This window comes from Nannospalax galili, unplaced genomic scaffold (assembly GCF_000622305.1).
Source record: "Nannospalax galili isolate Female #2095 unplaced genomic scaffold, S.galili_v1.0 scaffold451, whole genome shotgun sequence".
In the NCBI taxonomy this organism is placed as follows: Eukaryota; Metazoa; Chordata; class Mammalia; order Rodentia; family Spalacidae; genus Nannospalax; species Nannospalax galili.
Genome location: NW_008331662.1, coordinates 102,236 through 115,958, shown reverse-complemented (window position 1 = coordinate 115,958; position 13,723 = coordinate 102,236). Strand labels below are relative to the sequence as shown.

The following is a 13,723-nucleotide window of genomic DNA, read 5'->3' as shown; positions in this document are numbered from 1 at the left end:
AGCCTCAGCAATGGCTTAAGAAATACAAAAGACAAACTTCTAAAAATAAGTAAAAAAGGGACAGATCTCCAACTTAAGTTACAAAAATGACTTTATTTAAGTTATTTTCAATTACTACCCACTACATAGTCAAATAACATTAAGACATTTCTTTTTATGAATATGCATTATGACAAATCAACTTTCAGGCTTTCTCTCGACAGTCTGAGTGGTTTGTCAGCACTTGACACAGTCTGAATGCACATGGACAGCAGTAAAGGTGTGCAAAGGAAAACCAAGCAAGCATAAGGCATGGTGCTTCAACCCCAGTGAAAATATTCGTTAAAGAAGCAGAGCATGGTGGGAGAACAAAGAAGCGAATGTATACCACATTAGAAACCACACAGGCTAGGAGTGGCGCTGCACCTGTAAGCCCAGTGCCCGGGAGCCTGAGGCAGGAGGATCCCAAGTTCAAAGTCACCCTGATCCCAAAATCGAACAAAACCCAACCCAAACCAAACCCAAATCATACATAGGGACTGTTATTTGATGGCCAAGAAATTATATCACCTTCTGATAAAAACAAATTTGGGGGGGGGCAGACCCTCTGTCTCCCACAAATGAATATAAAGATGTCATAGTTGTTAATGCATGGCTCTGGGAAGGTAGAATCAGACTAGATACTTGTTTGGAAGGCTGGCGTGAAATTATCAGAAGCATGATCATGGATCTTAAATTGAAACTCATGGCAGCTCTAGTTAAGAGAAGAGAAAAATGGGAAAAGCGCAGACCCTCCAGAAAGTCTCCTCAGTAGTAACCAGGCTGTTCTTGAGATCTTGCCCCGATATAATCTCTGAACAGCACTGTCACAATCAAGATCCACAGAATGCTCCTTTCGTCTTAATTTACTCTCTGAAAGAATGAAATCATATTGACATTTACGCTGTCTGGAAGAGTACTGCGGACAGTTTTTATAGCGATGGATCACAAATTTTGACTACTAAGTATTATTATTGATCAGGTATTTGGTATGAAATTGAATTAGAGAGTAAAATAAGCTAAAATGGACTTTTCATATAGTAGTAAACAACAGTAAAACCCACTTGGGGGGAAATTTTATTTTTTTGTTATTTTTATGTGTATGAGTGTGTTGCCTGCATGTATGGAATGCACCCGTGTCATGCAATACCTCGGAGGTCAGAAGAGGGCTTTGGATTCCCCTGGAATTGGAGTTAAAGGCAGTTTGCAGTTGCCCTGTGGGTGCTGGGAATCAAACCCAGGTCCTCTGCGAGAGCAGTCAGTGCTGAGCCATCTCTCCAGCCCTAGGGAAATTTTTTTTCTTTTTGTCTTTTTGAGACAGGGTCTCCCTGTAGCCCCAGCTGTCCTGGATTCACTATGGAGACCAGGAGGGCCTCGAACTCAGAGATCCGCCTGTCTCTGCCTCCAGGGTGCTGGGATTAAAGGCGTGCGCCACCACGCCCGGCAATTTAAAAAAAAGATATTTACTCTTTCTTAATACCAGGAACCATAAAATAGCATGTTGTAAGAAGTTGGACTTCGTTTGTTCCAAGTAACCCAAGCATGAGTCTGTGTTGTCTCAGACCCCTCCAAAGGAGGGCCTAAGATCATAAGGAACAAAATACAGCAGGCATATTTCCCAGGCTGCCTGAGAAAGCAGTGTCTGTTTGCTGCTCAAGACACCATGTACATTGTTAGTGCTCCTTACAATAGTTGGGAAAGGCAGAGGCAAGGGAAGAGCTTGGTGAACAATGTGAGGAACCACAATCAGAGATAATCAGATTTCATGATATTCACAAGGAACCTACAATTGCAGATAATCTGATTTCATCCTATCAAGAGTCTTGATATGCAAAGTCAAACGAAATGCAATGTTTTTTTGAGGTGTCATCTTCTTAAGTGGGTTGTTTTTTATAATTTTAAAATTTACATGTGTCAAGCTGGGTGTGGTGGCACACGCTTTACTCCCAGTACTTGGGAGGCCAGGGCAGTTCGATTTCTGTGAGATCAAGGTCAGCCTGGTCTATATAGAGAGCTTCAGGCTGGTTATATGGAGATCCTATCTCCCAAAACCAATTTTTGAGGTGTCATCTTCTTAAGTGGGTTGTTTTTTATAATTTTAAAATTTACATGTGTCAAGCTGGGTGTGGTGGCACACGCTTTACTCCCAGTACTTGGGAGGCCGAGGCAGTTCGATTTCTGTGAGATCAAGGTCAGCCTGGTCTATATAGAGAGCTTCAGGCTGGCTATATGGAGATCCTATCTCCCAAAACCAAAACAACAACAAAAAGAAAGTAAAATTACATGCTTCTATTTTTTGTGTGTTTGCATGTAGGTGTGTATGCCATGGCACATGTGTGGAGGTCAGAGGACTACATATGGGAGTTGGTTCTCTCCTTCCACAAATTAGATTCTGGGGACTGAACTCAGGTCATCAGGTTTGGTGGCAAGTACCTTTACCTGCTTGAGTCATCTTGCCTGTCCTTGGGTGAGCGTCTAATTAGACTATATTTCTATGTTTCCTTGTAACCAGACCACCATCAAACAACTGTTTGTTCTGTCCTCCATCAGTAAATCTTACCATACAGAGAATTCATCTTCAGCTTGAGGCAGTTATTGGAGTTAAGAATACAAATGGTGTGTTTCTATTTACACAGCAGTTTTTTTGTGAATCCTACAGGTTGAACAGAGAACTGGTTGTTCCTTGTTAGCAAGTGCACTTAGAAAACACAAGAGTGACTAGGCGAATAACCTCTGTACACGGAGTTGAATCAAAGAATGTTAGAAAAGTCAGCAGTTCATTTACCTGAGTTTCTCATTTAAAGGCCAAATAGCAATCGAATGCTTTTTACTCAAGAATGTGAACAAAAACTTACAATATTAAAAAGGACCAGAGTCAGAAAATTTCAACTCCTCAAAGTTAAGTTTGAGGCTTTGGAAGTTTTATAAAATCTAATAGAAAGATTATGAATTTTCCTCTTATTTAAAACATAAAGTCACAGAATTATGCTGATTTATGGAATGTTATTTACAACTCAGGTTGGGGGTTAGCCTGCAAAATCACTATGAAAACAAGTCAAATTATTTTGGAAGTTTGAACAAGTGATAAAATCGAATGATTGGTGATTTATTTCAGTTATGAACATGAGATTATTAGCTAATGCCAGATGAAGATTTCAGCATAAATATGGTAACTTGAATAAATCCCTTTTGAAGGATGATATAGAAAATAGTCATAAATTTTAACCATAAGAACAGTGCGTTCATTGTCTCAGTTTACTTTTTAATACTAAGTTACTCATGGTCAATAACAGATAATTTGCCAATAAATTGTTTCTTTAAAACAAATAGGGTTGTATTTCAGAATACGACACATTGCTCTTATTCAGAACCCCAATATTCAGAAATTAAATACTTTTCTGTGTTAAGAATGACAGTCATGCTAGTATTTCAAAATATTTCAATTCTAGGTCTAAATAAATCATGACTCAGAAACCTTAGAACAGAAAACGTGTTTTTTTTTTTTCAGTGCCGAGACTGAACTCAGACCCTAGAGCATGCTGGGCAAACACTTTCTCACTGAGCTGCATCCTCATAGCTCTGTATCTTTACATTCACAGCTCAGGTGAGGTCCACGTGTCTGCCGAGTGGCCTCCAGAGCTGCCCTCTGCATACTGCCCAAAGCAACACTGGGCAGCCCTTTTAAAAAACAGTGTTCAGAAACCTCACATCATCTTTCTACTTTCTTTCATTGTTATATTAATTTTTTTCTTAGACCAATCGTGTAACTACTTAACTCAAGATCCCATACTATACTTTATTTTAAGAATACAAAGGTAAATAAAAGCTTTGCTGACCATCAGGCAAGAATTCTTGCTAAGTGACAATATTTTGCAGTTTATTCACATTTCTGAAAATGGAAGAGGACTGTCTTAAGTGAGATAGGATTTCCTGAGAGCAGAACAGTCCCTGTGTCTCTGTTTCTGACTTTGGCAGCCAGGACAGGCTTGCAGGAAACTGATGACTCTACATATGTATATATGTGGGCTACTTTGTTCAGCAGGCAGAAATAGATTCTATTATCACTGTGCAGGGCCCAAGGAAGGGATGGGGCCTGAGTGGAAGATATTAGCTCTTTAACAGAGTGCTTTAGTAGCAAAATTTTTTCCCATCTGATGCATTCGTATATCAAGATTTCAAAAATGATTAAATTACTCAAAAACAGGCTTCTAATTCTATGATTTAAAATTTAATTATCTACTAGAATATTAAAATAAATCTAATTTCCCTAGGGCTGTTCTCCATTACCACATAGCAGTACTGAGGTGGAAGGGGGGGAAATCTACTGAATTTTTAAATATTTCTTTAGGATGTTGGTAAAAATGCAAATCAGTTAAACAATAAATGATACACGAAAGGATGGGAACCACTGAGGATTGCTTTCTTTACCCACATATAAAAGCCTGGCTAAAGAAAACTGAAACTGTCATGCAGGGGAAATAATACCATTAATGGTGTTGGCAGCAGGGGCCGGGGCTTAAAAATAATACCCTGTGACAATGCACTTACATGAACTTCCACTCTAGAGAAGAGCATTCTATAGAATGAAAAGCCTCGGCCAATGAAGAAAGCAACTGATGTTAACATAACTGGCACAGACTCCTTGGTACACACAGTGAAAACAAAAATAAAGAGCCTGGACAGGTGTAAACAAGCTAAAAACAGCACTGGCAAAATATCTTCACCCATTTAAAATATGCCAAAATGCAAAAAACCTATGATTCCTTTCCTTTGAAAAAAAAAACAAACAACAAAAAATCCCCAAAGCCAGATGGAACCATTCATTCCCATCAGTAGAAAACAATAATAGATACATTAGCTTCCAGGACAAATAAAACTTTAAAATATTAATACTGAAAAATACAATTAAATTTTTATTAAAAATACATACTCCTTGCTCAGTCTGTGTGTACATTTGTTTTGTGTGAAAAAGAAAAGGCTAAAATAAAAATAAAATAGGAAAGGCATTCAGACTACCTAGTTATTTATACTGTATTTGGTAGAAGCGTGTTTCAGTCCTATTTTGATGAAAAATAAGTTATTCTGCTTTCATTTGCTCCCGGACATCCGAGGGCAGAGTTTCAAACAGAGCGTCTTCCACAACTAGGCCAGCTCGCTTCAGAGCCCGGCAGTCTCCCAGTTCGGGAGGGAGGATCTCAAAGTGATTGCCTTTGACATCTAAGTAGGAAAGAAACAGTAAATTTCCAATTTTTGGTGAGAGTACGGATAAGCTGTTTTTCCCAATCTTCAGAGTTTTAAGTTTCTTGCAGAAATACAGCTCATCGGGAAGACTTTCCACTTTGTTACAAGTGATGGAAAAATACTGTAAACTTTGTAGAACTCCGATTTCGGGTGGGATGAAGCGAATGTCATTGTAGGACAAATCCAGGTATCGGATTTTGTTGCATAGGAAGAGGTGGGAAGGCAGCACCTCTATCTTATTGTGACTGAAGAAGAGTCGTTCCAGGCTGGTTAGTTTCTTTATATGCTCTGGGATATAGGTGATGCTGTTATACCACAGTTTCAGCACGGTTAGTTTCCTCAAGTGCTGGAAGCTCACAATTTCTTCTATTGATTTCAGGTTGTTTTCCTTCAGGTCTAGTTCCTGGAGGCTGAGCAGGCTGAAGACAGCATGAGGAATGCGCTCCAGGTCGCAGTGGACCAGTTCCAGCTCTGTCAGGTTGGTCATCTTCTTCAGGTTATTGAGCATCACCAGCTTGGTGCCGTCATTGTGGATGCACATCTTCTGGAGGTGGCTGGACACGTCCACCACGGCCTGAGGGATTTTGGAGACGTTGCTTTTGATAGAGAGGATTTTAAGGCTTTTGAGATCCCTCAGAGACTCGAGGGTGATGTTTTTGGAGATGTCGTGACTCAGAGAGCCAACCAAGTAGAGTTCTTCCAGATTCCGGAGGCCGTACATCCAGGGGGGCAGCTCCCTCATGTCATCAAACTTGACACTCAAGACCTTGAGGTTTTCCTTCAGGAAAGAGAGCGCTGCACTGTGGATTTTGACGGAGCATTGGTGGAGAGAGAGCTCCTGGAGATTGTCAAGCTGGGCAATGGTGGCGGGTATCATGACGTTCTTAATGATTTCCAGCTTCAGAGACTGCAACTCTGTGATTTCAAACACAGTGTCTGGAAGGCCAGAAAGCATGATCAGAGGCAGCTCCAGTCGGTTATGAGCATTGGTCTGTAGCTTCTGCCTCAGTTTGTCTGGGGTCCACTCATTATTTAAGTTGAGTTGCTTTAATTTATTCTCGCTGACTTCAGACAGGAACACTGCGAACCTCTTGGAATACAGAGGGTCATACTGGTCTATCATATGAAGCATAAAAGCAAAGTCATTTTTCACATCTGGAATATCATCAATTCCAGTCTCCTGCCGGACATACTCAAAGGAATATTCCCTTAGAGAACGGTAAAACAGCCAGTACAAGGTATATAGGCACGTCAGCCCGTAGATGCTCACAAAGCACAGGTAGCAAAAGGACAGTTTGGAGAACAAGTGTGCCATGGTGTGATTGCAAGAAAAGTTTTTATATCCGGTCATGTCCTGAATGTCAACATTACAGTCCACTGTAAACTGGACTTTGGAAACCAGAGCACTGTTATATGCAATGATGATTAGAAATTTGATGACCTTCAGCACGGTCTGGCGAACATACATAGCGTACAGTATGTCACCTTCTTCCACATGCAGCCTGAACTTCTTTACCTTCTCAAACAAGGCCTTTGCCTGCTCACCTTCCTTTTTATCCAGAGCCCCAGCAGTGGATTTGTCAACCACAAACTTCTCAGGAATTGACTTGAGAGACTGGGAGTTGACCAGGCTACCTTCGGGTCCAGATTGGACAGTGTTTGACCTGTTCATGCTGTTCTTCCGGTTGTCCTTCTCTTCTGAGTCTTCCCCAGACACTTCAGATAAAGCCCGTGTGGTCCAGGGAGAGTCAAAGCACTTCCCCAGGATGGAGATGAAATGTTCTATTTTGGAACTGGAGCCAGGAAATTTGAACCAGAAGTTGCTGCAGAGCATGAAGACCAGGGTGTGGATGAGTACCAGGTAAGGGAAGTACTTGGCGTACCAGTGGAGGGCTCGCTCATAGCACATCTGGTTGATGAAGCTGTACTGCTGCAGGTCCAGGTCTGTCTTCAGTCCTTTCATTTCCACTGTGGTGGGGTTGGTGGGAGAAGGCTTAGGGGGAGGCAGTGGGGTGGTACTGACAACGGCCTGAGAGACATTCGAAACGGAAGAGTGATTCTGAGCAGGCTGCACTCTTTTTGGAAGGCAGATGATCTTGTCTTGCATGACCTGAAAGACAGAAACAATATTTTCAAATTATATTACCCAAAGAGCTTTTGTAATGTCGTTAGCATGAAGAAAGCAGCAATAACATCCAATAAATGTCCATTTCCTCTGCCTGGAGAATATAACATTCAATTCCAGCACTGAGATTTTATTCTTAGCTCATATGATGGAAAAAATGAAATATCGGACTTTGTGCACCCCGTCAAAGTTTGACATAGAGCAGTGGCATTGTCAGGACATGGAACAAGGCACAGCAAAGTGAATATTTCAGGAATATTCGATGTATTCTCCATGTTTGCATTTCTTCTTTCTCTGCAGCTGGGGACAAACAGTCATTGTCAGAGACATACATCCCCTTATCTGATCCTATCTTGAGCTGGATGGCTCTTAGTATTGTCTTAGCTTGTCTGTGAGCCCAGAAGGGCGGTAAAGAGAAATATGGAAACAAGTCCCAGCTTTCTTGTTTCCCTTTTCCTTTCCACCCCCATTCTGGACTATATGCGTGATGAATGTAGACGGCTTTGACGTATGGGGATCTTGCCAAGCTTTCACACACTCTTCAGAGATGAGAGGATACAAAAATGTTCAATAGCAACCTATTTATGCCTAAACCTGCCAGCTTCGTGTATAACACTGAGAGCCTCTGGTGCTCTCCTGATGCTTTAACTTGTTATAAAGAATATCATGTTGCAAGAATGTCAAGCAATCTCATAAGATTGCAACTTAGAGAGGACAGGATGTACCCTTCTTGATGAGGCAAGATGAGGGAGAATATTCTTGAATCAAATCAGAGGACGCATCCCCACAGAGAAGGCCAGAAAAACAGAACAATTTGAACAATGAGCAACTGTTCAGAGGAAGAATAACAACCAAGGAGTATACTGTAGTGATGCACAAACATGATAATGCAGGGAAACTCACTTTGGAGCTGGCAAGATGGCTCGGTGGGTAAAGGCATTTGCTGCCACACCTGAAGACCTGAGTTTGATCCCCAGAATCCATGTGGTAGAAGGAGAGAACTGATTCCAGCAAATTATCCTCTGTCCTTCACATATGTCCTGTGGCACATGTGCGTGTGTGCGCACATGCACACACACACACACACACACACACAAATAAATGTAAACCAATAAAGACAGTCCATTTGTACCTAAAAACATAAAATGGCTGGAAACTGCGTTTGGTGACCTCACAAGGGTGCTGTGGTATGTCACATCAGAGTTCTTTGATTGTAGAAGCAGAAACCAAACCCATCACAAAGTGGACCGAGTAGCATAGCATATGACCACAAGTGGGTGTCCAGGCCATAGAGCCCACCAGACAGAAGCATAAGGCTGACAATCAGGTGAGTTTTCCAATGCTGAGTGACACCCTGGTACCCAGACCACCTGTACATATTTCCTAAAAAACCCAGAGCTGCCATCAGTCCTTTGGTTCTGGGTTGCATCTGTGTGGGTATGAAGGACTGGGGCTGAGGATGACCAAGGTCATTAAAGTGACACCAGCAGCAAACTTACATGTGCTTAACGAGTAACTAACTAACCCTAATCTAATGCTATCACGGTGATTCTTTTTTTCTAGCTTTAAAAAAAATTTTTTTTATTTTATGTGTATGCGTGCATTGCCTGCATGTAGGTAAGTGCACCCGTGTCGAGCAATGCCCACAGAGGTCAGAAGAGGCTGTCGGATCCCCTGGGACTGGAGTTAGGACAGTTATTAGCTGCCACGTAGGTGCTGGAATTCGAACCCAGGTCTTCTGCGGGAATAGTCAGTGTTCTTAACTGCTGAGCCATCTCTCCAGGAGCCCCAGAAAATTGCTTTCTTAAGGCGCTAAGTCATTCTAAACATTTTTTCATTAAACTTTGAGGATTTCATACATATATTGTATTGTGATCATAGTCACCTCCCTCCCCAAATCTTGACAGACCTACCTTCACTTCTCTACCCACCCAATTTTGTGACCTCATTTTTCTTTAAAAAAAATTTTTTTATTTTATGTGTATGCGTGCATTGCCTGCATGTAGGTAAGTGCACCCGTGTCGAGCAATGCCCACAGAGGTCAGAAGAGGCTGTCGGATCCCCTGGGACTGGAGTTAGGACAGTTATTAGCTGCCACGTAGGTGCTGGAATTCGAACCCAGGTCTTCTGCGGGAATAGTCAGTGTTCTTAACTGCTGAGCCATCTCTCCAGGAGCCCCAGAAAATTGCTTTCTTAAGGCGCTAAGTCATTCTAAACATTTTTTCATTAAACTTTGAGGATTTCATACATATATTGTATTGTGATCATAGTCACCTCCCTCCCCAAATCTTGACAGACCTACCTTCACTTCTCTACCCACCCAATTTTGTGACCTCATTTTTCTTTTTAAACCCATCAAGTTTAGTTTATGTTGCCCAAATACTCTTGGGTGTGTGGCCATCCACTGGAGTGTCATTAACCTCCCAGGAGCCACGCTCTCAAAGAGAACTAACTCTCTTTCTCCCAGCAGCTAACTGCCAGTAGCTCCTTGGTTAGGGGCAGAATTTTATACCCGCCTACTCCCTACACCCTGAGATTCTGTCTAGCTTGAGCTTGTGCAGGTCTTGGGCATGCTGTCACAACCACTGTGGGTTCATATGTGCAACTGCCCTGCTGTGTCCAGAAAACATTGTTTTGTTGTGGTCATCCACCAAGAGCCTCTGGCTCTTGCATCTTGCTGCGCCCTCTTCTGAGAGGATCCTTGGGCCTTGGGAGAAGGGGGTGTGAAGTCGATTCCCATTTAGTGCTGAGCACTACCCTGCTCAGTTTTGGGTCTGTGCATTAGTTGTTATCTACTGCAAAGAGAAGCTTCTCAGGTGAGGTGTGAGAGATGCAGTCATCTATGGGTGTAACCATATGCATTAGGAGTCCATTTATACTATGTCCATTTAGCAGAATAATAGCAGAAGATTCTCCCCTAGGAGAACCCCTATGACCTGTCAAGCTACAGATTCTTGGCCCCAGTAATGGTGCCAGGTATGGGCTCCATCTTGTGGAGCAGGCCTTCATTCAATCAGAAAGTGGTTGGCTACTGTACTCTCATAATATCAGGAAATTAGTAAGTGACAATGAGTACGGGGTACTTTCAAGAGAGAGGAGATAGAGTGCAGTGATATAAAGGGGAAAAGTTTAAGTGGGTTGGGAACAGGGCTATGGGGAGGGATAACCAACCCTAAAGACCTACCGAGAAAGTCATATGGAAATTTATTACTGTAGATTGCCTAAAATATACATGTATACATTGAAGTACCCTGTAACAGGGTGATAATGTCCCTACTAGAGGTGCTACAGACTAACAAATGCAAAGCCCAGTGGCAGGAATGTGTATCTCTCTTCCAGTTGTTGGCCAGTGAGGTCCCATTGACCACCAAACATGACAGACTATTGCCAATGCTCTTGGTCACCCTCTAGAATTTGATAAGACTCTGTTGCTGAGGACACCACATACTTGAGTCATAGGACTTGGAGAAATCAAGCTGGTACTGACCTGCAAGCTTCATCCCTACTGGCTATTTCTCATAGTGCTGAAAGGTTCTCTGCATGCTACCGGATGAGAAAAGTATCATCAATCTTTATCCAGCTGTGAATGCTGTGAGCTACAGTCAAGAGACACTAGGTCACTCTTACTGTCCTTCCCCAAGGCTTGCTTCTGCTGGCAGAAGAGGGTAGGCCTTCCTGCTTGCTGTTTAGGATTCCAGGTCAGCCACTGAAGGGTGGTGTTGCTGTGAGGTAAGTGTGGACTAAGATCCAGCCTGTGTTCCCTTCTTTTAACCAGGCTGTGTCTACCCAGAGGGAGTTTCTTTTGCATTTTGAACAAGGTACCTTATTGGCTGAGATCCACTATGTACAGAGGCAGGTCACACTTTCCCACAGGCCTCACTCTCTCCACTGTACAGAAGGAACTGATCAAGGTTCAGAGGCTTAAGTGACCTTAACATGTTCTCATGGAAGTCTCTAAGAGGAAGAGGAGTGGGCTTGTTTCCTGCCTTCTGCTCTTCTCCACTCCACAGTCACAGTGTCTTTCTCTTCTAGGGACAACCCTCAGGCTGCCTTGGGAGAAGAAAGGCCTGAGGAGAAAACCAGCCGGCCTGTTTGTGTAGTGGGAAAGAAATGGTTGGGTAGCGAAACGGAATCAAGTAAGAACCCCGATCTGAAAGCCTACGAGGAGACATCCTCTCTTAAAAGTTGATATGAGAATTCTTGGAATGAAATCATTTACACTAGGAAACTATTTAAGTGAATGTGGGAGTGACAACACAGAGCAGGTGAAGGATACAGAGAGATGGCTCAAGTGCCTCCATGACATTTTGGCTTGGAAGAAGAGGGAGGTGAGTCAGCAGAGCTAAGGGCACTGGAATGGGTATAGGAACAGGGGAGCTGGCAGGTGTGTCCATCAGTTCTATTTTCAGATGCAAATACCTTTCAGTCTGTCTCAAATCATTAGCAAAATATGCTACACCCCCACTTTTTGCATATGTGTGTGTGTGTGTATGCTCGCGTGTTTGTATGTGTGCCACACAGCATCCACGTGGAGGTCAGAGGATAACTTTCCGGAATTGGTTTTCTTCCACCATGAGAGTCCCAGGGATCAAATTAAACTCAGTTCATCAGGCTTGGTGGCAAGCACCTTTATTTGTTGAACCACCTTGACAGCACTAAGGTACCATTTCTTTGACAAGCTGGCATCATTTTAAACAACGAATATCCAGAGTTGGTTTTCTTCTGCAAACAAGTGTTACAGAGGAAACAACAGCATGACCAGATATGCATCACACATTTCCTTTGGATTTTCATGTGTATACCAGGGTCAGATCTGAAATGTACTAATAATATGTGTCTCTTCCCAAGCATGCCCAAGGGCTATTTTCTCTTACTTTCAGAAGATCAGATGCCTGTCTTCCTCCTGCAAACTCCTTCATTTGTATTAAGAAATGACTTAAGAACATTTATTCTGGACACATGAGCAGCATCCTTTCCCACTGCCATTCTGCCACCTGCTGAGTGTGGTGTGTGTTGTTTCAGATCTACATTTGTGTTTTTACATAGATGTAAAACTATGGAGCCCTTCTGTATTCAATTTTCCTATGATATATATCTACACTGAGTTTTCATTTTCATGGGCTAGCTTCAAGATTTTAGTACACTGCTGCCTGGGGATGACTTCATTCCAGGAGACATGAAATTCTGTAGTGTTCCCACACTACAGTTTCTTAAAGACATTCCCATGGTGATAGGCATGATGGGAATTTTGTGTGTGGAGTGCTCGGCCACAAACAGAACATCTACATCACACCTCCTTCCCAAGGCTCAAGGAACACCGTGGAGGAAGGGGCAGAAAGACTGTAAGAGATGGAGGTCAGGGAGGACTGATATGAAACAGTCTTCTGGACCTGACAGGACACTGCACTCATGAACTCACAGTAGCTATGACTGCCTGTACAAGATCTGCACAAGATCAAGCCAGTCAACATTCCAGCATGGAGGTGTGGGCTCATGGGCTCATGGGCACCTTGCTGAGGAGCTACTGACAGCTGATGGCTACTATGGGAGAGAGAGTCAGTTTTCTTCTGGGGTATCTTCTGGTAGGTGGACAGTGCTCCAGTGGATGCCTGCACACACATGAGCATGTGGGCAGAACAAAATTGAACTCTGTGTATTAATAAAAAAATAAAAAGGACAGGAAGTTGGGAAGGGGCAGGGACTGGGTATATGGGGTGATCTGGGAGGAGTTAGGGGGAGGAGTGGGAATAAACATGATCAAAATATATGACATGTATATGAAATTCTCAAAAAATTAATAAAACCACTATTTTAAAAACTGTGCCATGGCTGGAGAGCTGGCACAGTCCTTAAAGGCTCAGGTTCACAACCAAAAAATGTGCCAATGTCAAAAGATCACAAGAAGATTTATGGTTTGGAAAAAAGTACAGAGAACAGATAGGGGCAGGGAAGATCAGGGTTGGGGTGGGTTTCACCACAGAACCGGCAGGCACCAGGAATTCCTCTGGCGCCCAAGACTCTTTTGCTTCCTGTGCACTGTGGAGACAAGAACCTGTGTGCCTTAACTCAAAGTTCTTGTTTAGATGAAGGGTGCATTTGTGAAGGCTAGATGATGTCCAATACTAACATCACCAACTTTTTCTGGAATTTTCATTTTATATCGGATTTTTATCCTTAACTTTCACCTTGGCGATTTTAGCAGATACTTATTCAGATGTCTGAAGTGTCTGTACTAAACTTTCACTTTTACTTTCCCCTCCTTCTTTCTGCCATTGCATTGAAAACTTTTTCCATATCTGTATCTCTCAGCACCCCATAACCCTCAGCTAGTTAAGATGA

At 42.6% G+C, this 13,723-nt stretch overlaps 1 protein-coding gene and 1 long non-coding RNA gene across 3 annotated transcripts in view; one reads left to right on the top strand and one right to left on the bottom strand.

Annotated features, from left to right (window-relative positions):
* The first annotated feature begins 1,398 nt into the window (after positions 1-1,398).
* On the top strand, positions 1,399-4,754 carry LOC115069209. Its single transcript, XR_003848491.1, has 2 exons — positions 1,399-1,881; positions 2,082-4,754. It is a non-coding gene; the product is annotated as an uncharacterized LOC115069209 (long non-coding RNA).
* A 146-nt stretch (positions 4,755-4,900) lies between these two features.
* Lrrc8c (leucine rich repeat containing 8 VRAC subunit C) overlaps positions 4,901-13,723 on the bottom strand; it is a 94,396-nt gene continuing 85,573 nt past the window's right edge. For both annotated transcript variants that reach the window (XM_008826810.2, XM_029560466.1), the window contains exon 3: positions 4,901-7,369. In XM_008826810.2, the coding sequence (XP_008825032.1) occupies positions 5,096-7,369 (2,274 nt within the window). In that variant the 3' untranslated portion in view covers positions 4,901-5,095. The remainder of the gene's footprint in view (positions 7,370-13,723) is intronic.